The 25,659-nt window shown below is 43.8% G+C and overlaps 1 protein-coding gene across 1 annotated transcript in view; it reads left to right on the top strand.

Annotated features, from left to right (window-relative positions):
- The window catches only part of PRKX (protein kinase cAMP-dependent X-linked catalytic subunit), a 395,625-nt gene that overhangs the window by 316,436 nt on the left and 53,530 nt on the right, over positions 1–25,659 (top strand). The window contains exon 5 of the mRNA XM_085622583.1: positions 23,061–23,156. Within this exon, the coding sequence (XP_085478709.1) occupies positions 23,061–23,156 (96 nt within the window). The remainder of the gene's footprint in view (positions 1–23,060; positions 23,157–25,659) is intronic.

Raw genomic sequence — 25,659 nt, 5'->3', positions numbered from 1 at the left:
CAAATGGATACGTTGACTTTCGGATTCTGCTTTTCAAACTCGACCCACGTGACTCCACCCCTTTTCTTCTGCTACACCTTGACCCCGAATTTGTGTTCCGAAGTGAATTTATTCCAATTTAAGCACTGCGCAGAACGTGAAGCGTGAACTCCGACACGTTACTTCGTGAACAACTGAAATCTGAAACTAGCGAAAACGATTCTTTACATATGGAAAAATATCTCGCTCTGCGATCTCAGGAAACACCGCTAGATGGCAGCTTTGCTCCGCAGTGCCAAACTCAGACGGCTTACTATCATCATCTTGACAGATTTATCTGTATGATTTGATGTTAAGCTCCTGGAACTGCTGTATTGCTTAACCGGTCGTGTGACTTTTCGGGAACAGATACATTTAAAGGAAAATAATATGCTTATGAGAATACGCCTTTATTAATGCCTTTTGTTTATATTATTTGAAGCAAAGGGCTAATTTCAAGCTTCAAATATGAACGAGTACAAAAAGTTCCAGGAGTTGCTTTTAGCTAACTCCTTCTTTCAAGTGCGCATTTAAAAGACATTTTCGAGCCATCATCGTAATTGGCCTGTTTACGTTTCGCTGACGTCTTGTTGTAGGAGACTGGCCTTATTACTCGCAGGCCTTTGTTCTCCCCAGGAGGTTCCATATCTCAGCATTTCAAGTTTTTAAAATAGCTGTACCGTTGTGTTTTTAAATATTAGTGAAAGTGTTTGGTAGTGGATATCAAGTATGTGCGGAAGTGTGATTTTTATGGATTCATGATCCAGTGGATGCAGGTGTTATGTCGGTTGGGGTTAGAAAAAAGTGGGTGATGTGGGTGAATGGATTGATGTTATTGGGTGAATGAATTGGTAAGTGATAGCGAATGGAAATCTGCAGATGGGTGAGGGTAGGCGCCCACGTGTATAATAGTAAAAGACAACACGGACAGGAAAATCATTCTAAATTATGAATCGCCTCAAAAACTCGTTTGCTTTTACATTAGACTAAGTGGCAGAAAATTGCCTTGTGTGATAGTCGGCACGCTTCCTTCTTTGACAGAAATATTGCACACATACATCTCAGTTTCTGGAATGCTTTTTGTGACGCAGACGTTTGTGCTGCAGTTGAACTCTACTTATACTGCACGTTTATTAACTTGGTCCACTGAACTAAAATGCATTTGATTGTTGTATGTTTATATTTGTTAACCCCTGGGTGAGAATTCCCCATAGCTACTGTACAGTGCATGCTGCCTGCCCATACCGAGTGGGCAAGAACCAGTCACGGCTCGCATGATTCGCAGGTGGGGGGGGGGGGGGGGGGGCGGGGGTCATGTGGGGGTTCGCGCGGGAAGGGTGGGGAAAAAAAAAAGTACCTCACCGTGCCCCGCGCCACCTCCTGCTCCTGGCCACGTTTTCCTGCTGCTTTAGGAGAATAGGAAGCAGGCATCCTCCCACCCCTCCCCTAAGCCAATCACAACGCTGCAATGGCGTTGTGATTGGTGCGGACGGTGCCCAGCCGGGCACCTGTAGGAAGGCCATTTTCTCTATGTTGGCTGCATTCAGCCTACATAGACCAAATGTAGAGTGCGCATTACTGGTGGGGCCGACCAAACAGTCGGGGCCTACAGCATTAGGCAAGCCACTCCTCCCCGACCCGCCCGCCCCTAACCAGGCATGCTGTTCTGCTTTCTCGCAGCACGAGAAGCAGAAACATAAAAAGGTATTTAAAATACCATTTTATATTTCTGCTCCTCGCACTGCGAGAAAGCAGTGGGGTGCCGCTCCGCCACCCTAATGGAGGAGCCTCCCCTGGCCAGAGCCCGATGTCAAATGTCACATAGGTGCTTGGCATTTGATCTTATCTTGTCCTAAGCGGAGGCCAGATACGTAGTAATTTATTGTGAGAGCGAACAGTGTACATCCAAACAGCGCCAATCCTCCTACCAACTGCCGTCCCCACTCAACCATCCCCCAACATTCCAAAATACTCCCTTCACTCTATGGCAATTGGATAGCCCTGATGCCACAACCCCTGTGTGAGGGTTGCCTGTGACTACTGTACAGTGCGTATTGCCAGCCCAGACATAGTGCGCCAGACCCCAGTGTCAAGTGCCATATAGCTGCGTGGCAGCGGTTCTTAACTTGTTCTTGGTCCCGCCAGTGAGAAAGCCAATATGTCTTTTAATATCTGAGAGTGATTCTTCATTGATGGCTGACTTTGTGTAAAGTTGTGTGGATAGGTGAGGTGGTGAATGAGTATAATTTAACAGGTGAATGAACGAATGGATGAGTGTGTGCATGGATAGATACATGAATGTGTGATAGACTTGGCGCATGCCTAGATAGATAAATGATTGATCAACATTGTGAGTGCAGAAAAGCCTCCAGCCCCAATAGGGCTTTAGTTGTTCATGCATTCCATCATTGTATTATGCATTCATCCATCAGTTTTCTCATCCACTCATCTGTTCAATATAGCCACCTGTCCATATTTTTCTTCGCCCATTCACCCAGCCATGCAGTCACCTTACTGTGCACTGACTCATTCATTAATCTGTCCTAGCACCCAAACACTTGCCTATTCATCCTTCCATGCATGTGTGCCTCCGTCCATTTCTTTTCACCAACTCATTTTTGCACTCACCTTCTCATGAAACGGCATACATAATGTTAAAGAAAGATCACTTTCGTTTTTAAAAGAAAAAAGACACTGTCAATGCTTGTTTAGATAGTGATGATTCCAAAATGACTGGTCAGAAACCCTGATCTTTTCGCATTTTTCTGCACTTTGGGAATATAGTTCATGAACTTGCTTAATAAAACATTACTTCCCCATGAGATAACTATGCCAAACCTCTTTTCTACATTTTATGTTCTGATGCACCATTCTCGAATCCAACCAGAATGTGAGAGGATGACTGGAATGAAAGTATATCACTATAGGGCGGATGCATCTAATCTGCTTTTTTTTTTTTTTTGCCGCAAGGAAACTTTAATAATAGCTGATCCTGAATCCGAATACAGGGCCCAAATGACTCCCAGGCTTCTTTTAGAGCCTGCTATCCTGGAATGGGCTTCACAGAACCTCTCGGCTTTCCTTCCGGGTGACAGAGGTTGTGCCCGAGTTTCTTTCAAGCCCTAAGCTCCAACTTTTGGAAGAATTGAGCCATGTGCTTGAAATCATGTTGCGCCTGACCGTGCTCGCATGATTCTTCATGTGTGCTTGTGTGACTAGTCAATTATACGTTGATGTGGTTCAACCAAGCAATCCTCTTGAGACTTCATGTCTTGTTTACCCCGCGCCCACTCTCAAACTCTGAATCAATTTGAGGTCTTGGATCCATTTATGCTCTTGTGCATGTACCAGTTTCAACAGTTATACTAAAAGAACACCCCTGATGAGAGGGGGCACAGGATCGGATATGCGCATCCACCCTGTATGATTGATATTTAGAATGTGAAGCCTCATCCGCATTGCGGAATGCATTACTATGACTGATGCAAGCACCGAGTGTGTGTCTTTGGTGCAGTAAGTGAAGAAGTGTGTTAAGTTTCTTGACTTCTAACCAAGATCTCAGCCTTACTTTGGGATCTCTCAACCCGTTAGTAATTACAGACTCAGTCAAAGTACTAATTCTGAGAAGGAGGACCCGTAACCTGCATCCTACGCATCACTATTGCATTTAAATGAGCAAGAGCGCGACTCCCAGGGAAATGGCCGAATTCAAAGCTCTTTCATCATAAATGGACCCATTCAAGGATATGCACAAAAAAAGATTTTAAATTACTTACTTTTAATATCCAACAACTTCCTAGTTCAAAATACATGTATAGTTGTACTTTAAAAAACAAAGAATGTAGTATCAGTGATCGTAAACGATAAACAGAATAACAAAAAGAAATGCAACGAGATTTAGGATTACATTGTGGGGTTTTTGTTAATTTGCTAAATCCATGTCCTTCTTTACTTTCAGCTAAATTATAGGGAGAGGAGTTGGCCTAACGGCTAGGGCGGTCGACCTCAGATCTGGGGAAGCGGGTTCGAGTCTCAGCAATGAAGCTGAACATCCTGTGATTCTGGGAAAATCACTTAATCTCCCCGTGCCTAACAAAAATGAATGTGTCCTCATGTAACGTAACTGGTGCTATGTAAAGTGCTCTGATACCCGATACCGGGTCAAGTTCGCGCTATATGACACTCTGTAAAAGAAACCACAAAAAATATATCTCTAGCTCATAAAGAAGCCTGTCAGCGCTAACAGATCCCACATTTGCTCACATACTTTACACATAGGGATATTGTTCTGAGTGCAGTGACCTTAATGTGCCAGCCTGTGGTAAAGCCAGGCTCCTGCCAATCTTCGACCCCCTGAGAGCATGAAGTGGCTCCCGCCCCGTTAATGATCATTCCCTGATCTGCCTTTTCTTTAGATTGGTTGTGATCACCAGTTCTAAACATAATGGTGTTTTGTTGTATGGTTATGAAGATAACAATCAATTCAGATGCTCTGTCACCTAGTTCTACAGTCAAGGCCTTGTTGAATATTTTGAAAAACGCCTCTGATGATGCCCAAGGTGAAATATTTTTGAATAACAATTGCTGAATTATCAAATAATACTAAAGAGAACATTAAGGCCACAGCCAACTTAATAATGACCAAGGTAAAATGCATTAATAAAAAACACCTGTACTCTCATATAAATTAATATATGATCGTATGCATGTGAAAGAAGCGTAATTGGTGTTCATAAACAAGAAAAAAACATATTTACATCAAGTGAGTTTCCAAACTTGTTTTTCAGTAGGGTACAGGGTTGGAGCTTTGCTGTTTCCAAAGTATATATTTTTTTCTGAGATCAGCTTTTAAGAGCAAAAAGAAATTTTATCAGGTGGGGAGGTGTCCATTTTCATGTCTGTGCCTTAGTTATTATCAGTTTGCAAGCAGTGGATAAGGGCACCGAAAGCTTACTGCAGTCCACCTATCATGGCTATACCCGACTGATCAGAGCCCGGAGAGAGAATGGATGTGTGGGACAAGGAGAGGCATTTAGAAATAGAGCGGTGAGAGTACAAAGGGCAAAAAAGGGCAGAGTGCACATACGGAGTACAAGGGCAGTGCAGTGAAAGGGATTCTAGAGTACTGCTATGATGTTTGCAATACACCAGCTTGTGATGTGTCCCAGTGTTTGCAGAGAAATGTGAGCAAAGTGAATAAGAAAAGCAGTAAGGCAAAAGAAGGGCACAAGGCTGGTCTTGGAGGCAGAAAGAAGCGCGGGAACAAGGAAGGTGAAGACTGAGGAAGCGATATGAAGAAAGTAAAGAAAGCATGGATAGAATACGACAACATGAATGTAAGAAAGTTGCACGTCTCTAAATTGAAGGAAGAAAAGGTATACCATATAATGTAGTGAATTCACATGGAACGCCAAGTGTACACAGTGAATATAGCTATTAAAGTCTGTACAGTGCAATGCACGAGGTACCTAAATGGCTATTTTAAGCGAAGGAGATGCACACTCATTTTATGCAGACATATATGTACAGCTACGCAAGAGGACTGCTCGGGGCAGTAGTGCACACCCCTCCCGCGGCAGTCTTGGCGATTCAGGTGTAGAAGAGGGTAGTGAGTGAGAGGCGCGGGTATCCAGCATGATAAAGTATCTGCCAGTGTTGACAAGACAGGTGAGATTGCAAGAGGCTGTAGGCTAAAGGCGCCATCCATCTGCATAGGATGGTTAGGTGTGGGTAGGAGAGGAGACTAGTGTAAAAGACGCGTGAGTGGCTGGTCAGAGAAGGGCAGGTTAAGACCCAAGATGTGAGATCAAACGGGTAGATTGAAATTAGAGAATGCGCAGAGTGGGCCAGAATGAAGGACAAGTGGGAGAGCACTCCAGTATGGAGAGGACAGTAGGGTCACAGGTGTGAGTGTGAATTCAGAAGAAACATCGGATCACAACATGCAAGAGGGTGTAAGCAGGCCTAGGCAAACTGAGAACAAGAGGAAGCAAGAAAAGAGGGGAAGCATATGTGTGGCAAGCAGTGGGGCTAAGGTATGTTGAGTGAATTAGTATTGGCCGCACAGTGGAAGCCGCTGAAAATGTAGGCCAAAGGGAAAGTATGTATATGGAAGTAAAACAGCAGAAAGAAAATACTGTACCCACTTACGGGCCAGTTAATAGGCCCAGTCGAGCATGGCAGAGCGCTCTGAAAACAGGAGCCAACGGGTTCTTGTAAAGTAGTACAGTTAATGATGGTTTGGTTTGTAGATCACTGGCGTAAAATATAGCTGTAGCGCATGGAAAACTGGACATTGAGGTAAGGTGACTAGAGCTTCCACACTAGTGACCCAACCAAGGACAGTAAAGGGATGGCACAGGTCAGTGAGACTGCATCACAGCTCCCACCCTCGCTATGGTGCACCCCGTCCAGTGCTTTTGATTTGATTGTTTTCAAGTTTAGCATAGCTTGTGCTGCCAGTCTCCAATGCAGCAGTGCTTTCTGAGCTGATTGGTAGCCACTGGTACAATTAAAGAGCTGAGTATCTCATCACTGCACTTTACAGGCTCACCATACCCAGTTGTTCATAACAGACACCACTAGTCTGTGCCGCAAGAGATGGTGTCGTCAGGGTTGGTGTTTGTGGTAACATCTCTGCAGTTCACATTAATAGCAAATTGTGGCGTACCAAGTCCTGGTGCGGAGATCCGCTGAGCTCCCGGGGCCCCCGCTCAGCAAAATGCTTGGGGGGGAGCCAGGGAGGGTAGCCCTCCGTGTACTTTGCAAGGGTGCCCCCCATCAAGTTTCGTTAGGCCACCGATAGCAATCAGATGCACGCTAGTGCCAATCCAGAGCCCTGAGTATATGGTACTGAGCAGAGGAGGTAATCACGATGCTCTGCTCTCATATCTGCTGGAGGTTAATTGTTCTGGAGGTCTTCCAGGACGCACCGGTGCTCAGTTTGAGATAGGCGTAGGCTGGTAGTTCCCTTATGGGACCCTGGTCCCTTTACGCAGTAACACAAATACTGCTGTTGTGGAGCACCACCGATACTGCAGCTACCCTCCATGTGTTGGAACTCCTTGGCCTTACTGCCACTGCTGCAATTCTGCAGGGTCCCTGGAGATCAGATTCCTTCACCTATCAGTGCTCACTGCTCCCATTGTGCACTCGGACAGTAAACGCTCAAAATGCTATCAATCACGATGACTGAAAACGACTCTGAATGCCTATGATTTGGGTATATCTAAAGATGTAATGCCTTTTCAAGAAGCAATGGCTGACGCGGGCTTGCCCAAGGCCACCTGTACAGACCCAGCAAAATCTGACACTAATCGCCTCATTATGCACTGAAAGCAAGTCAGCCACTTTAATGCTCACGCGTTGCTTCAGCGGATACGTCAAAGTAGAAGCTCCTCTTTAGCCAGAGCCATATCTGATGTCACAAGCGGCCTGCTCCCCACAGACTGTACACAGATGTGAGCATCCCTGCGCACTGGCTGCAGTTTCCTCCTGCCACCTCTACCCACAGGTCCTGCATCTCACCTGAATAAAAAAGTGTTTGCTACTTCATGATCCACCTCGGATTCTCTTATTTTCAGGGCTTCATGTTCTGCAGGGAGGGGCAGACCCGGTAACCTGCTTGTGCGTTGAGCACCTGCAGTTGGGAGCCCTTGCATAACCCGCTCCCCTATGGGTTCAGCGCTGTGTCTTGAGATTTGTGCTCTGAATTTAATACAGAGCAGGGCTCATTGCTTGCATGCACTCAATTGTACTGCTGTGAAGGCTGGCCACCCCACGCGGCGCAAAACTACCAATGAGGAGATATTGGATTATGATTAGGGCTCCCGGTTTTATGGTATTTATTTTTGTTAGACCTGGCACCTTGGCGTGGGTCTCCCTTCCATTTTTGCTGTTGCCTCATGTGTTATTGCTGGTGTTAGATGCTTTGGGCACTTTGCCACTGCTGTCCAGTTCCACAGTGCAAGTGCTCCCTATTGTAAATGGATGTATGAATTAGTGATTCCATGATTGGTTGGTTTTGTTTACCTGTCAGACCCTAGTACAGTGCACCAGGAGTGCCCAGGGCTGGTAATCCAAATGCTGCTGGTGGGCTTGCAGCACTGGTTGTGCCACCCACAGAAGCAGCCTGTAAAAGTGTGTTTAAGGCTTACCATTGCAGAGCCTGCGTGCAGTCTGGTACTGTCATACTGACTGGGCAAGTGCACCCACTTGCCAGTCCCTAAACCTTCCTTTTTCTTCATATCAGACACCCCTATGGTAGGCCCAAGGGCAGGGTGCATTGTAAGGATAAGGTAGGACATGCCCTGGTGTGTGTGGCATGTTCTAATAGTGAATTACAGCCATTTTCGTTTTACACTATTGCAAAGCTACCTGTTCTCCATAGGCCAGAATGGGCAGTTTGATTATTACATCCTATAATCCTAATTGACTCAGGGAACATGGTAGAAATTCAAATTAGTATGCCTGAACTCAGAATGATAAAATACATCTTTTAGTGAAGTTGGTTTTAATATTCTGTGTTTGAAAATACCTCTTTTAGAAAGTAGGTATTTTCTTGTCTAACCATCCAAACCTGCCTCTGCTAGGCTGTGTATTCCTTGTCTGGAGTTTGAGTGACAGGGGCTGGGGGATTCCAGGAGACAGAGTGAGTCAGCCCAGTGTTGAATAGAGAGATCTGCATCTAGATGGGAGGGAGGAGTTGCACCTGGGATCTGAATAGGGCTGTGCCTTCCCTCCACAATGCTGGCTCCACCTCCTGTGGTGCGTCGGATGTCTCTGCCCTGCACTCTGAAAGGAAAGAAGGAGTCATGTAAACAAAGTGCTCCAGGACTGACCAGAACTGGTTTGGAATAGGCAAAGGCCTCTCTGCCTTCAGAGAATAAAGAGAAACTTGGTATAAATATTGGGACCCAAACCCAAGAACTTTAGATCACTTTTGGACAACAAGAAGAAACCTTTGCTGAGGAGAGGAGCCAGAAGAAACTGAGGAGATACCTAAGCTGAAGTGCTGCTTGGGGGATTGGCCTGCAGTGGTTGCCCGACTGCCAAAGAAAGGAGAAAGGAACTTTGGGTCCATTATTTCAACTTGTAAAGGATCTGCAAGGGCTTGAGAGAAGAGCTTGCCTCCTGCTGAAGTCTCAGGGACAACTGAATTCACCCCCCAGCTCCCCAAGAGTTCTTTGGAAGTGCCTGCAGTTGTTTTAGGCCTTCTGAGGGTCTGCGTGTCGCAAGGAGCTGGAAGCGTCTCGCCACGAAGAAGAAGCGTGTCACCATCGCAGCCGCTGCCGTCGCATCGAGGACGTCGTCGCTCGAGCTGTCGCATTGCACCGCATCACGAGAAGCATCTCGCAACAAAGAAGTGTGTCGCCGCCGCTGCCGTCCCATCCCGGAACAAGGGTGTTGCCGCTGTAGCTGTCGCATTGCACCGCAGAAGCGCCTCGCATCCACGGAGAAGTGTGCCGCCGTCGGAGCCGTTGTCTTAACATCACTGAACGAGGGTGTCACCGCTGCAGCTGTTGTATCGAGCGGAAGTGCCTCGCATCATCGGAGAAGAGTGTTGCCGCCAAAGACGCTGTCGTCGCATCACGGAACAAGGGTGTCGCCGCTGCTGCTGACGCATCGAGTCGAGACTTCTCGCAACATCGGAGAAGCGTGCTGCATCAAGAAGAAGACAACATCTTTATTTCTTTGCACCAAAATTTCATCGCATCACGGCATTGCTCGCCGCATCGCCCCTGAAGCGTAGTAAGGAATCAACGCATCCCCATCCATGCAACACTTTTGTGTCGCATCTCAAGGTACATTGACTCAAAGTGTCGCATTTTAAGATCTAAAAAGAACTAAGCCAATTCTACCCTTTTAAGTGCAGTATTGTGGATTTTTGGCATTTGTGGTCTTGTGTTAAATATATATAAAGAATTCTTATTTTTAATATACAACTGTGTGGTGTCCATCTGTAGTGTTGTTACTTGATTACTGTATGTGTTCACAAATGCTTTACCCACTGCCTCTGAGATAAGCCTGTCTACTTTTGCCAAGCTACCAAGGGGGTGAGATAGGGTTATTTTAGGAGAGTGCCCCCTTACCCTGACTAGAGGCAAGGGTCCCTATTTGTCACAAGGTCCTACCTGTGCCAACTAAAGACCACCAAATCTATCAATTTTGTTAACGTTTCCGTATGTATTTATCCATAGTTATTTTTTGGCTATCTTGTTAGTATTTATCCATATTTATTTTACATTTTGAAAATAAATGAAGGCATAAGGTGGTGCACTTCCACATTTATTTAGCTGGTAAGCTTGCACTCCTACTTTGATGCCTGTCGTATTTTTTGGAAAACATATACCGGTATATAAGGAAATCTCATCACATTTAATTCCCCGTGGCGCCTATCTAATCAGCTATTGACCTGGAATCCATGAAAGACAGCATGTAGAGTCCCCCACACGAAGCCCAATTTTCTGTATTTTTCCCTTTTTTTAAAAACACAGAAAGGAAACACGATATCTCCTGTCTGTATTTATCTGTAAAAACTGAAAACCGGGTGGCATATGTATCAAAATCCGTTATTGCGATTCTCAAATAGCGATTTTTTGAGAATCGCTATTTGAGAATCACAAAACGGTATGTATTTAAAAATTCGCAAATATTTTGCGATTTCTTGTTATTCCTTAATTGCGATTAGCAAATTGCGATTAGCAATTGAGGAATACCTTCCCATTCATTCCTATGGGCCAGGAGGCCCATAGGAATGAATGGGAAGTCATTCTCAATTTGCGATTCGCAATTAGAGAATCGCAAATTAAGATTAATTTCAAGGTTGCAAGGGTTTCATAAGGACACGCTGGTGCACCCCTGAAATGAGCATGTGTGTGCATATGGTGCACATACCCTAAGGACATGTATGTGCACCACATGGCACTTAAAATGCCAAAAAGTGCATTTTTCAAAGAAATTGCAAATTACCACCAACTAGAAGTTGGTGGTAATTTGCGATTTCTTAAGGAGAAATCGCACAACTTGGGTGCTTGTTACATAGCATTTAAGGAATCGCAATTTGCGATTCCTTAAATACTTTCGCAAAATTAAGGTATAGCAAAATTAGCGATTCCTTAATGCGATGCGAAAATGGCTCATACATAGCGTTTTGCGAAATCGTTTGATACATATGCCCCCTGGAGCCTTAATTACGATTGGGGCCGTTGACCGCTTGTAAAAGGGCATTTCTGTGTGGAAGGCTGTGGTCAAAATGATTAACTTGTTATTTGAAAAACAGGAGGAATACACTTTCTCTCCCGGTACCTTCCGGAAAAGCGTCTGATATTCCTCCGGGTAAAGCAAACTCCTAAAGATCGCTTGGCGGTGCGTGGGTTGTGACAGTGTACCCTCTTTAGTCCATCTCGTATGAGACCCTGTAGTGCTCAAAAAGGACCTTGCCTTAGGTTTAGGTCTTTCCTAAATCCCGCTGTAGGGCAGCCTGAGTCGTATTCCGCAAATGATTGATCATCGCTCCACACGCTTCACGTGCGATGACGTTTCCGGTCCCAGTTGTCATCCGGTCCTCTTTCTAAATACATTCTGTACAGCGGGGTGTGCTGTTATCAGAGCGCAAGTATTTCTGAGTAAAATTGTGCAGCAAAATAAACCTTGACTTTTCGTTCTCATCGGTACAGTTATTTTACCAGCAGGAGATGGTAGTTTGCAAGATGTGTGAAGTAGCTCCCAGACAGTAATTACTTCCTTACTGTTGCCTTTCTCACCCGGACACACCAGCTGTGGTAGTTAAGACTGAAACAGATGTTAGTTCCTTCTAGAAGAACACACTTTTAAACCGGGGTTGCCAACCTATCTTATTTTCACAGAGCCCAAAAACAATCTCTGAAATATGACGTTAACTTGACATTTGCAGTAATCGCGCACAAGAGACTTTTTCACACCAAGGGTTGCAGATTAATTGATCTTTCCCAGGCGACGTCAGCTGTGTTACAGCTTGGACCTGCATCATTATAATTTCTCTTATTTTAAACACGCGGCATTTAATTCTGGTGTGTTTGGGGAACGCAGGTGGAAGCCTTTTTTAGGCCACCCAGGCTCGGGACACGTCCAAGCTGGGCTGTGCCAAATGAAGCATTCTCGCTGCGGGGCCCTCGGTGCTAACAGCGAGAACACGCATCTGCTCCTGTCACTACGGACTCCCGACGCGCTTCACGGACTCCTACCAGCTGAGGCCTACACCACCATTGAACCATTTGAGAATGTCAATATAGTTCGCTGTCTGATTAACATTTTCGTTCCCCACCCCTGTTGTCCACATGGCATTTAGGGTTGCGAAGTTTTATTTATTTTTTCTAACGTAATTCACAAAATTACCAAAAAGTCCAGGTTATTTTCGCACTCACCCGTGCACGCGTGTCTGCACAATATAAAACAATGTTCACTTAATCTCTGCAATGCGGTCCTGCTAACATGGAAAATGTTGTAGGCGTTTCTCTAAGTTTTTGGTTAATGCCAGTGAACAAAAATGTATCTTATTTATCAGCATATGTCCCCGTTGACGTCCGTATCTACTCTAAGACATAGTCTCGATATATTTTTTTAATTTAAAAAAATTTCAGCTTGTTTAGAATTTCGTGCTACGCAAACAAATGATGGACGGAATGCTGAATAAATCCACCCCAGTTTAGACCCAGCCATATGCAAATCAGTCTTGACCCTGTGCCTCATGGGAACAGTTGAGACTGAACTGCCAAGCCAGGTCCTCCCTGGACCGGAAACAAGCATCATAGAACCGGTTTCTGGGTATTGCCCTTCATCAGCCAGGCTAGCTTGAATCCTGACATGGTGAGCAAAAGAACGATGGATTTAACCCAGTTCTCTTGACTGTGGGTGAATGTATGATTTATTCAGCATTCCGTCCATCATTTGTTTGCGTAGCACTATTTAGAATTTCAGTTAGGAGTTTGTACAGGCATTCGTTCCATTTTCTTCTGGCCCTGTTTTTCTAATTCATTTTTAAGGCCTCCCAAAGGTGAGGAACTAGTGTTTTAGTTAACCCTTCAGTTAAGACATGTTTGTATTAAAAATAAATCTTGAAATTGATGCAAATGTGACAATCTGATTTACATTTGGAAAAAGTATGTCTGGATGCGGTGCAGAGAACAGTTTAGAAAACAGGCTCTTGTGTGATTTGTCATATGATATTCTGCAAAGGAACAGATAATATTATTAGCATTAAAAATGAAGGTGATGTAGAATAATGATTTTCTGTGCGAAAAGAAAGTGACATTTATGGCAAATGAGTATCAAAATGAAGAATTTCAAGAAATACAGCTTGGAGGAAAAATCACAGGTATTTAGTCAGTTTGAACTGAGATACATAGTTAAAAAAATATAAACTATTTGAAAATAACAAATTGAAATGTGTAAGAGAATGGTGTTAGTATTTCAGTTCCTTACTGTAGGAAGTTTGCAAAATCTTGAAATAACCAAGTTGTAAAGAGCAACCAAGATGAAGGCACAATGGCAGCAATTATAGTACCAATACAATGAAAGAAATTGGCTGTAAGAAAATGTATTTGGATACATTCAAGCCTCATCACCCTGGATTCCCCTAGGTCTCTAGTTTTCCGGAAAGTCCGGGGTTGGTTGGACTAATTTTGGTTCACCAACCGCCGGCCTCAGTACTAGTCCATCCTGAGGGACAATGAGAGTAATTTTGGTGCTTTTAGTCCTAGTTAAGACATTTGTGAGACATTCTAGATATAAAAAAAACCTAGTGGAATCCACACAAGTCACACTGCACTGGACTTCCTTGGTGTCTAGTTTCCAGAAATATTTAGGGTTTATGGGTTTTCCTTGGTGTCGGTCCACCACAGGCCCAAAAACCACTGGTAACCAAGTCCTCTAAATTATTGGTATTCATAGCAAAAATGTGGGCTTGAATCGCTATTGCCAGTCTGTTCCGGGCTCATGGGTACTAAGGTGGTAGAATAACTCTGTCCCTGCCTACTAAGGTTCTATGATCCCAAGCATAGTTCTGTGACTTTGCAGAATCCCTGCAACAGCTCCTTCCCTCAACCATAACCCCATCTCCAAGAGGAAACATATCCCAAACTCTTTTCCAGCATTCCTCCTTTAAATTTGCAATAGACAATCTAACACAACATTTGGTCATTTCAGTAGTGTTGTGAAGGGCACCCTTAAAATATATTCTCCAGTGCTCACCTCCTCTACCTCATAGCCACAACACAGAAAATCACGTAGCTGTCTTAATCTAAAAAACAAAACAAAAGGAGAGCATTATTACTTAAATGGTGCAGTAACAGGACCACCTCAAACTTTGAGGAATACAAACCAGCCTTCTGCAAGTCCTTGTACTTTCAAAACCATGTCACCTCACTTCACCCTTAACCGCATCATCTTGCACACACAATGAACAACCTGCTCTGTCCTCGACACCCGCTCATCAATAAAGTCGCTAGGGATTTCAAGGTGTTTTCATGGGAGTGGCTATCGAATATATGTATATGGCAACAACCCTGACTACTCTACTGACTTCACCAGCCCACACTACTTGTATTTATAGCATTCCTTCACCATACTTAATTCCTCCACTTTGTTGCTGCATCCCTAGATAAATTAATCATGTCCTCGAAGCTTTCAGCCCTTCCTGTGCGCCATTGAACTCCTTCAGTCCTCAAACCATCAAATACTTGCAGGCACGACCAGCATTTTTGAACCTCTTTACAAATATTTGCTCACATCTGGCACATTACCAACTCCATTCAAATCTGTAATGGTTCTACCACTTTTAAGAAACCTACTCATTTCCAAATCTTTGTCTCCCAAAAGCAACCATCCTGTATTTCAGTTCCCCGCTAGTCTAGGATTTTGGAGGGATTGGTCTTTAATCGCCTTCCACCTTTCTCTTTTCTTCCTAAAATGAACCATCTTTACCTCCTCCAATATGGTTTCCTGGCACATTACCAACTCCATTCAAATCTGTAATGGTTCTACCACTTTTAAGAAACCTACTCATTTCCAAATCTTTGTCTCCCAAAAGCCACCATCCTGTATTTCAGTTCCCCGCCAGTCTAGGATTTTGGAGGGATTGGTCTTTAATCACCTTCCACCTTTCTCTTTTCTTCCTAAAATGAACCATCTTTACCTCCTCCAATATGGTTTCCTGGCACATTACCAACTCCATTCAAATCTGTAATGGTTCTACCACTTTTAAGAAACCTACTCATTTCCAAATCTTTGTCTCCCAAAAGCAACCATCCTGTATTTCAGTTCCCCGCTAGTCTAGGATTTTGGAGGGATTGGTCTTTAATAGCCTTCCACCTTTCTCTTCTCTTCCTAAAATGAACCATCTTTACCTCCTCCAATATGGTTTCCAGCCCCTGAATTCCATAGAAAATTCACCCTCGGACATATTCACTTTTATCACCAGTACCCACATGAACCAGCTTTCTTCCGTTCTCAGGCCGTTAGACCTGCCCACAGTCTTTGACACTACTCTCCTTACTACACCTTGAGGCATCATAGGCCTAGCGCAAAAGTGAGAAAAGGTTGGGAACTAGTTCCATTTTAAGTTTGGTGCCTCCTAGATGGTGTCTAACTCTTAGAAATGTGTCTAAGAATAGTTCAACTTGAACTTTTTGAGAAAAAGCGCTTCATACATTTGTATGTAGAGTGTCTAAATTATCAAACCTCTCATGTTAACCGTGGAACCCTGTTCAAATATAATATACATAATGCCTTCTTGTTGCCAATTTTAAAACCTTTCTCTCAAGATTATGTACTCTTCTGTTCATAACGATCTAATACATCATTGCTGAACTTAAAGAACGCGTTACTGAGTGCCATATGTATAATATAGCACGACCTCACTGCATGGATTGGGTGTAAAACATTCTTCCTATAGCAGGCAACTGCAATTTACGCAGGTCATAGATTCTGCAGGACCCAACAACATTTATTTCTTGTTCTCTATACAGCACAGGCGTTTATCAGTTTGTGCTAGCCCTTGAGTTTCATTCATCAATTGTTTTCGACTTCATAAATTATGCAAATACCTAAATACACCCCCTGTTTTGGTGAGAACATTACTACTCTGTGTAAATATAGCATTAGTCATGTGGCTACAGTGACTTACTGCAAATGTGCGTCCCGTGTAGACTCTATGGTTGTCTTGCATTCCCATTTCTTTAGCTTTTAAAGGGTATCTGCTGTATATTGACCTCATGTGCAATGCAGCTAAGAACACTCATGCATCACTCTCTATCATCCCCACCTAATGAAAAATCCTTCACATCTATTCAAGCACGGATGATGGTAACGGTTACCTCGATGCTTCTAGAACGTGCGACTTCTGGCAGTTCACCCAGACACTATTTGCTTCAACCTCCACTTCTCATCCAGCAGGCAATATTTTTTAATACCAATTTTATTGGTGTTTTTCAAATACATGCAGCATGAGGTATTACTACATTTGCATTTTACAATTCGGGCATCATTGCCCGATACTTATTTTTCCATATACAGTTTAGATCATACAAAAAAAATGGAACATTGGCTGTTGTGTTTACAATGCATTTTTAAAACACTCATATCGCTTAAAATATATTTGCAAGACAATTGTACTTCTCGTTTGAAACAAAGAAACTATGTAACTCCTTCCAGCCAATCCTCCCTCCCCCCCCTCCACTGGGTGGCCCCTATGTTTCTGAGGTGTGCGAGTACTAACAGTAACCCTTGCTCACAACATTTAAATGGAGCCTGGATTTTGCATCTTCACGGACTTGGTACGATCTACATGGATGTCCGGGGGTAGGACCCCCTAGTGACCAGGGGAAGACATATCAGATATGGGGCGTGTATGTGTATCTCGTTTATGTATACATCTTTGTGCCTTCATGCCTATCTTCTAGTCCTAGCTAGTAGCTAATTAAACTGTTAAGTGAGGCCAAGGGTACGAGTGAGTATGTTCATGTGGTCGGTAGATCCATATTTTTGAAAGCTTCAAGGAGGGTGTCCCATTCAATCTCTATTGGTTTCTTCCGTAGGTCTCTACATTCTTCCCTGTGGAGTGCTCTATTTTCCTCCCTACCTTTCCCATTGTATAGTCTTCTCGCCAAGTGGAGATATTTGGGGAGGGGACTTCCATCGCTTCGTTATTTGACGTGTCGCGAGAAGTAGGGCCAGGTTTACAAATCTAGACTGTGACGTGCAGTTTTTGGTACAGGGTTACAAGCCCAGCAAACATCTCTCTGCCGAGCACAGGCTAGGACTCTCCTACTGTCTCCCTTATAACCTCTGTTACTTGTGGCTAGCAGATTGGCAGGGCATGTCCAACCCCAGCATGTGTATCAGATGTGCGTCTTGTTCACCGCATCTGGGACATGCTGATGACACTTCTGGGTACGTGTCATGTCGTCTGTGTGGTGTATGATAGGCTTTATGTCAGATCATAAATTGTTTAAGGTTGAATCTGAAGTTGCGTGAGACTCTCTTTGGGAAGGCTATAATAGTTTCCCATTCCTTATCTTGTAGGTCTCTCCCTATATCCTGTCCCCACTTGTCTCGCAGCTGAGTCAGGGGCAACGCAAGGTGGGTTCTTATTCCGCGGAATAGCCAATGCGTCCAGTTTCCGCCGTTGCCCATTTACTGTACTGCATATATGAATTCATGTGACAGCCTCAATACTGTCAGGGGCCCAGTGTAGGTTTACATGTCGTGTTATGCTTGCGTGCGTAAGAAAAAGGGAGTCCGGAAGGTCGTGTGCGTGTATGAAATCTGCATGGTTTGACAGCATACCATCCACAAACAGTGTGTCTATTGTTGACACTCCTGCCTGCTCCCATATGCGTAAACGTTGTGACATCAATGCGCCCGTTGGGATGGAGAGACCCAGAAGTGGTATATTTGGTGTATATGGAATACCCTGGGCCGTGTATATAAGGTCTAGTTTCCAGTGTGTGAGGGCGATTTTTAATAGTACTGGAGCCTGAGCTGGAGTGCGCACTTGAGGGTATTATAGCATATGTAATGCTCCTTGTTCGAGCATACGTGGTGTGTAGGCTATTTCGTGTAGGTTATGACCTGCAAGCCAGTATGACAGCCATTACAATTGGCTTGCTAAACAGAAGGATTTGAAGTCTGGTGCTCCCAGCCCTCCCCTATCTGTCGGCAGCTGTAGTTTGGTTAATCCTACCCGTCTCCGTTCATTCCCCCAGATCAATCCATTAGTGGCACGTTCAGGGTTTTGAAAATCCAGCAGCCATGCTAGTAAGGAAGAGAGATTGGGACCTGTGCTGGTATAAGGCTAAATGAATGTGGTTAACTGAAAAACTGAGCTACCCAGGGACTACCTGAAAGGCTGCTAACTGGGTTATCAGCTACTCCTCACTTTCACCTCTTTCTGGTGAGCCTCATCCAGTGACGGTATCGGTGTCTCCAGCTCAGGCTTTGCACTGGTGTTTTGTAGTATAGTGCACATACACTTCTGTCACACAGAGAAATAATGCTACAGTGAATGTTGTCTAGTCTAAATACCTTTGACGTAGTGCCATGTATCGGCAGCATTTCTGCCGAAAGGCATTACTGTGCAGGTACTACAACTGTCTTCCTGGGTGTTTGATCAAAATGATAAAAAAAACGGAATCAGAAAATGTGGCTCCTGAAGAAGATCCGCAATTTAAGGCAAAGGGGATCCGTTGCTGCCACCTGCCAATGATCTCTCAGAGGAGTTGCCCAAGACTGTTGGCAAACATGACAGATCTGTCTTAGGGTTATGTCGCAGGTGAAATGGAAGCAATCTGTTTAAATATGCTGTAAACGTCTTTTTTTAGATTTTTGTATGTAAAGTTGATCAAATCCTGAAAATAAAAATCAGATACTATCATGCCAGGTATATTTCAATTGGGCATGTTGACCCACTGAGCTGTCTCAGATTTAGATCATCAGGACTGTGGCTAATAGCATGATGAGACCCTTTTTAAACAATTGCCCGTAAACCTTTGGGCTAGGACCTGGCCTGGTACCCACAACGAGGAATCTGCATGTTCTTTTGTATCACAGTCAACATCTTATAACTCCATCTCCAACAGGTAGTCAGTCAATGCAACAGCCACCTAAATAATGTAGGTCTCTGTATTTGTTGAAATGATTTAGCAACGTTTCTCCCTAGAACTGGTGTGCTGGCCATGGCGGTCTCTTATAACACTGCCTACACTTATGCACATTAAGTCTGAGCAATCCACCAGAATAAATGTGCAAGATCTGAAGCTTAGGGATGAGCTTGTGCCTCCCCTGAGAGCACTTTGCTTGCTTCTAGTTTTCCTAAAGTGCCATTAAAGGTTCTCCACCTCATGCAAGTCCCTTTAGACCCACAATTGACTGTACGCAAATAATCCCCAACTGAACACTGAGACTAGGCAATATTACATCAAATAAAAGTTGCTAATTCCTGCACAAAAGAAGGGCCACGCGACAACTGTGGCCACTGTATTTTCTCCAGTTTTGGACATCTTCCTGAAGGTTGAGAAATACAAGACTATAAATTCTGAAAAAATTCACCATACCTGTTGGTTGTATTTAATGAAATGTTCTCGTTCAAACATGCTTTTGGTATAGGTTGGAGACTTCTCTTTTACGTGGTTATGGCAAACATAAGCATATTGTACGGGTAGTGGTGGATGAGTGGGATGACGGTTGATAAATGCTCGAATATCAAATGAAGTAGTTTGTTCTACCTACAGCGGTCTACCCATACAGTCACTGTTGACCAAGATTTGCAGTAGAACACAGCATTTTGCAGTGTTTCTGTAATATTGTTTTAAGGAACATACCAGAAGCATGAATAATTTATGGAATACAGTTCTGCTCCTTTGTATCACCAAACGCTTCCTCTGAATTCAGTGTACTCGGTGTTCTTCAGCAGATCAGAATACCTGTTGTCGCTGATCTGAAGAACGCGGTCGCTTGTCGGCTGACTGGTCGTAGGAAGTAATGCACATACACCCACACAATTTACCCATTTTGTTTATTCTCTTCATATGTAAATTACTCACTTTGAGCCGGCTAGTAAGGCACTGACGTATGCTATGTTTTCTCTTGATTTTGACTTCAGCTCGATTTACTTGTTGAAATGTTTTTAACAAGAAAGGTCTTTTAAACAACCTTTGAAATCAGGCTGACTTGGTAGCCCTAGATTAAGGATATCTGCGTTTGTGGAAGTCCACTTACAGCTGCTTGTGCAGCCGCTTTCTATAATCTGGATTGAGCTGGCATACATGTAGTTACAACGCAATATCAAGGGGGCGTTCCCTCATTTGCATGGCTAGAAATACTTTGCCTCTGCAGCCACTGTACTACAAACGTAGGCGCAGAGGTAAAGAAGCCCTCAGGAGGTGCACTGACTGTGTGTCACAAAGAGGCTCCAAACAGTCTATGCTTCTGCCCCAGAGCGCTACGCTTGAATGAGGGAAAGGGATTCCCATGTATCCCCCAGGCATACCCGTGCAGTCTCTTACTGATCTCTGTCGCCCGTTAAAGAGCAGGCAGGTTGCCGTATGCAGTGTAAGGGAGACCAGCGGCTCCAGTCTGTCCACCTTTCACTAATACGCTGGCCCCAGAGCACGAGCAAGTATGTGGCTGTGTATAACCTGTAATAGGGCACACAGTTAATGATGCACCAAGTTGCAGACTTGAGCCGTGTTCCCTATGTATAGCACAGGCCATGAAGGTACAGTGATGAGTAACTCCTACTAAAGATGTCCATTTTTAGTAGATCTTAAAGGAAAACCTATTGTGCTAAAAACAATATGCAGTTGAATACGCTGTAAGTGGTCCTTTTGGCTTAATGAGCTGCATGTGTCGGCCAACTGCAGGATGCGAAAGAGCCTGCTTTCTAGCATTTGATCATCAAACTTTTTTTATGCTTTCTACTGCATCTCTTGCCAACCAAATATGTGCTGTTTAAAAAAAAAAAAAACGTTACATTTATTTTTATGTTTTTTACGATAACAAAAACAAGAGAACAATACAGTTTGGTAACTATACAACAAGGCGCCATACTTTCGCATATTCCCCAGTCACCCACTAACAAATATATGCAGTTTTGCTTTTTGGGTGCAATTGGTGACTTCTGAGCGTTATTTTCATTTGTTCGTGTCCTCTTTACCCCATCCTGAAATGTAAAACAGGTGGAAGGAGTGAGTGTAAAGTTAGTCGCATGTGTATCCAAGCCTGTAATCTCAAAACGCGTGTATTTTAAGGTCTTGGGCAAGATGCTTTGCTTGAGGTCATTACAGAGTAAGCTTTCCTCTCAGCATGGTCTCATGGCTTTTCAGGGAGGGAGATTGAAAATTGGGCAATCTCTTCATAGGTTAACAACCTTTAATCGGCCTTGTTGGAAATTCAGTACTGTAAAACATCTGGTAATGTGAGGCGTCTTTGTGTCACCTTTGACCTCGAGCGAGCATCAGCATCTCCAGCATCTTGTGCCTTTTGTTTGTTTTTGATGTTGTGACCCTTCTTTGTAAAGCAGTTGTGTCAGGCATGAAATTGAATTGTTCACTGTATGCCATCTTGTGAAGAATGGTAAAGCTATAGCCAATTTTTGATGGTGTCTTCCGATTGGCATTTGTGACCTTAAATGTGGAGGTTAGTGATGCCTTTGGCTTTGAAGCAGCTTACCAGTGACTTCAGTTCTCTCAAGCAGCCTCTCTGATAGAATCACACTTTACTACTGGACAGCCCCACAAATGCTACTCCAAATCCTATTGAGCAAAATCTAGGCCAATAGTTTGTCTCTTGTATGGGGAACAGATTTCAAGGTCTTCTTGCAGCATGGTTAACAGCACTGAAGCTTCTCTGGCACAAACTACAGAGACGGGGAAGGTGGCAGTAGCAGCAAGTCCTACCTCACATAGTACAAGCCCAATAAAAGGTGGGGAGGTGCAGGTTCATTCATTGCAACACCCCTACACCACACATCACCCTTTGCTCTGTAACATGGAGGCAGCAGGCTCCAGAAGTAGCTTTACTTTGTGTGACCAGCTCTCCAGCACGGTGCCTTCCTCCCACTGTCCCAGCGTGTGTGCCCATGTCCAAAGCCCACCGGTCTCACTGCTCTTTGGTGGAGAAAGCCAGTACAGTGATGCAGAAGTGGCAGGCTACAGACAGCATGACACCTCGCACCGGTCTGTATTGGTGACACAGGTGGTGGCGGGGCTGCGGCTGTGCTTGCTTCGTGGCCGAGAGCAGCAGGCCACATGTTCCAGATGGAATGTTAGGGGTTAGGGTTCCGGTAAACTCTCATAAACTCTCACCATATCCAAGTGGGATCAGGATTGGAGTTGGTGGGGTCGAAAGAGATGCTGGTAAAGGTAGTGAGGCAGGTGGCAAGGGGATATAGCACAGAAAGGTAGAGAGGGCGCCACTGGGTTGAGATATGGCGAGGAAAGCTGTGCAGCACACAGCCGACAGCAGCGAAACATGGCTAGTTATGATGGTGTGGGGATGAAAATGTTACCCTTTTGTGCCTCCTAACCCAAGCACTCATGCCACCAGTAGGGTATGGTCTTGAACTCTTGCAGTTGTTTCCCAGTGTACTGATTAATAATGTTTTCTAGATCTCACTCTGAACCGAGTGAAGGTTCAAAGTGTTAGATCAATGGGACTGCCTTTTGTGAACAACAGCAGGATTAGAAGAGAAGGGATGTTAATTTACAGAACACACATAAACTGAGTCCTGCTCCTAAGGCTCAGCATAGCTTAAGATCCAGTGGATCTAAAAGTAAAAACATATGGGGGCTACACTTTAGCCAGCTGGGTTAACTTACAGTAACTCACATTTTTGCAGTGCTTTCTGTTAAGAATACATTTACGATTATATGTGTTGCAGAGACATATCAAAGCAAACTTTCAAGGTAAATAATTGTTCTTTTTTATATTACCTTAAATGTTAATTGTAACATATATTATTCAATGGCGGTTCTCAACGATAATAAATTCCATTTTACATTTAACAGATTCCCTCCCTTTTTTGATGACAACCCGTTTGGAATCTATCAGAAGATTCTTGCAGGCAAAATTGATTTTCCCAGGCATTTGGATCTTTATGTAAAGTAAGTTTTTGAAAGGTTTCCTTTTGACTATTCATTTTGCAATGCAGACACATTTGAAAATCACTTCCGCTGGGGTATATGTCCAGTGTAATATAAGTTTGGTGCCGTTTTCACTTTGGTTTTATTATAACTGGCTGTATCTCAGAGTGAGCACTAGGCGCGTTAAGTGTAGACTCTGCCAGAGTTTTGGGCTCGTGTCTTAAGTATTTGAAGAGGGAAAGTGGTGCCATTTTACCACCTTAGTCTATGGTAAGTGGTTGATTGTCACAGGAACATTCAAGGCATGTGCTGCATTTAGCAATAAATTCAGCAACATTTGTTGACCTCTCTAAAATAAGCAACATAACATTACACAATAACATACACAGAGCAACATAAAACGTATCACATAACAGTAAATAGAGAACGTAACATAAGAACTTCAGTGCAACTCAAAAAAATCGCATTGCATTAATGCAGCACAAAAGCACAGTACCACAAAAAAAACAATACATATCACCACTGCAAAGACACCACACAACAAATATGCACAAATGTGCTTGACACATAGAGCTATGTTCGGAATCCTGTTTTCATAATACAGTGATAAAAGGTGTTCGAGCAAGCACTGCCTTAGCTTACCCAAAGGATATGAAGTATTTTGTGATCTGGCCCTTAGTCTTTAGCTAAGGGTCAGTATTGGCAAGTGTTTTGTAACCATGTCTCTGTGCATTGACCTCATGATCAGAACTGGCCTTGGCCTTAATCAGGGAATTGTGGGCCCGATTCACAGAAGTAACCTGAGACGAAAGTCCAACTTTACAACTTTCGGTATTCACGAAGGGCGATTAACGAGTAGTAAAGTTAGACTTTTGGTCTAAGTTTAGACCAAAAGTCTATTTTTTTTTTTTAATTAAATGTATAACAAGTCTATTTTAGACCAAAAGTCTAACTTTACTACTACTAAAGTTAGACTTTTGGTCTCTTAGACTTTTGGTCTGAACTTAGACCAAAAGTCTAACTTTACTACTTGTGAATGCCCTTTGTGAATACCGACAATCGCAAAGTTAGACTTTCATCTCAGATTATTTCTCTGAATTGGACCCTTAGAGCTTGACTGCTTCTGCACAGTGTGTTGTAGGGTAGGCTATAAGTCACTTAAGTTTTGATTGCTTATTATAAAACGTGCAAATGAGTGGATTGTTGTATGCGTCAAGGAACGTCCTAACCCCCCAAGAGCCAGTCAAAGTCTCGGCTTCTAATGGTGGAGTACAGCAGATTGTCTCTGCAAGGAACAGAGGTGGAACAACTCCCATTTTCTCCAGCGTGGGGATTTCATTCTGCAATTAAGCCGCAGGCCTTTCTCACCGGTAACACAGGGCAGTTGCTTGTCAGAAGGTTTTTTATACCCACAATGCATACTACAGGTTGTGATTCTGACTAAAGGATGTGTTAGCAGATGTTACTAGAAGATTTTCATAGCTTTTTAGTTTCTAGTTTTGGCCTTCATTTGCGTTCTTCAGTTAGAATTTCTTTTACTTAGCTTGTCGAACTATATACAGACTCTTGATGAGTCCCAATTTTTCTCTGCTCTGCGTTTCATGATTATTATAGCCATAATTTGGGAATTTTTCTTAATCGATGCCCGAGTAGCTGGCTAGCAGCCCACACTGACTTCAGAAGGACAATATAGAAAGCTGTCCATTCCTTCCAGAACCCTCATTCCAGCCATGTGGAGTTTCATCGTCGAACCACTTCCGGTCATCTTTATTTACACAGTCCAACAGAGCTTGTCAAGAGAAGCCAAGAGGATGATGTAAACAACGCGATTGCAATAGTACAGTTTTACGCAAGATCGCTCAGCAGTCTTTCAGTCTGTAACTTCTATGATCTTCCCACTTGGAAACATCTGTGATGGTGACTCCTAATTTGTTTGTCGCTGTCTGCTATGGTGCTCTGACCTGCATTCCCTTGACTTAGCAGAGGTTCCTCACCAGCAGGGCTTGTTGCTTGTTTTATGGTTCTTCGGTGGCCTTTAGTGTGGGTTGAGATAGCAGTGATACCTGAAGCAGGAGCGGTGCAGAGGGACTGACTGTTGTACCAATGGCGTAGGCCTGGTGCAGATAAAATGAGAACATTAAGAGCCCGCTGGCTGTCTGGAATGGCAGTGTCTAGTGCGAGGGACATCAGATCATGTATGTAGCCGTGGTAAAAGCGCGTGGTGGATCTTTATATTGGTCAGGCGGAGGAAGACATTGTGTGGGGTTGGAGGAGTTGAGAAGTATTTTGGGTGTAGGACATTGAGTGGCATGGCTAGGAGAGGCAGCGGAACAGGAAACGGGATCTGGCAAAGGAACTCATTTTCAGGTTGAAGAGGTGATGAAATACTGATGATGTTTCGCAGCGAGTATGAGACCTCAGTTTAGATTGTGTCTTAATTTAAGAAGTGCAGTGTGGGGTAAGAGTGCCCAGCTTAGTTGGTGTGTCAGTAGAACCAGTACCGCTAGCTGCAGGGTAATAAACT

The sequence above is a fragment of the Triturus cristatus genome, chromosome 8 (assembly GCF_964204655.1).
Source record: "Triturus cristatus chromosome 8, aTriCri1.1, whole genome shotgun sequence".
Lineage (NCBI taxonomy): Eukaryota > Metazoa > Chordata > Amphibia > Caudata > Salamandridae > Triturus > Triturus cristatus.
This window is presented reverse-complemented; position numbering and strand designations above follow the sequence as displayed.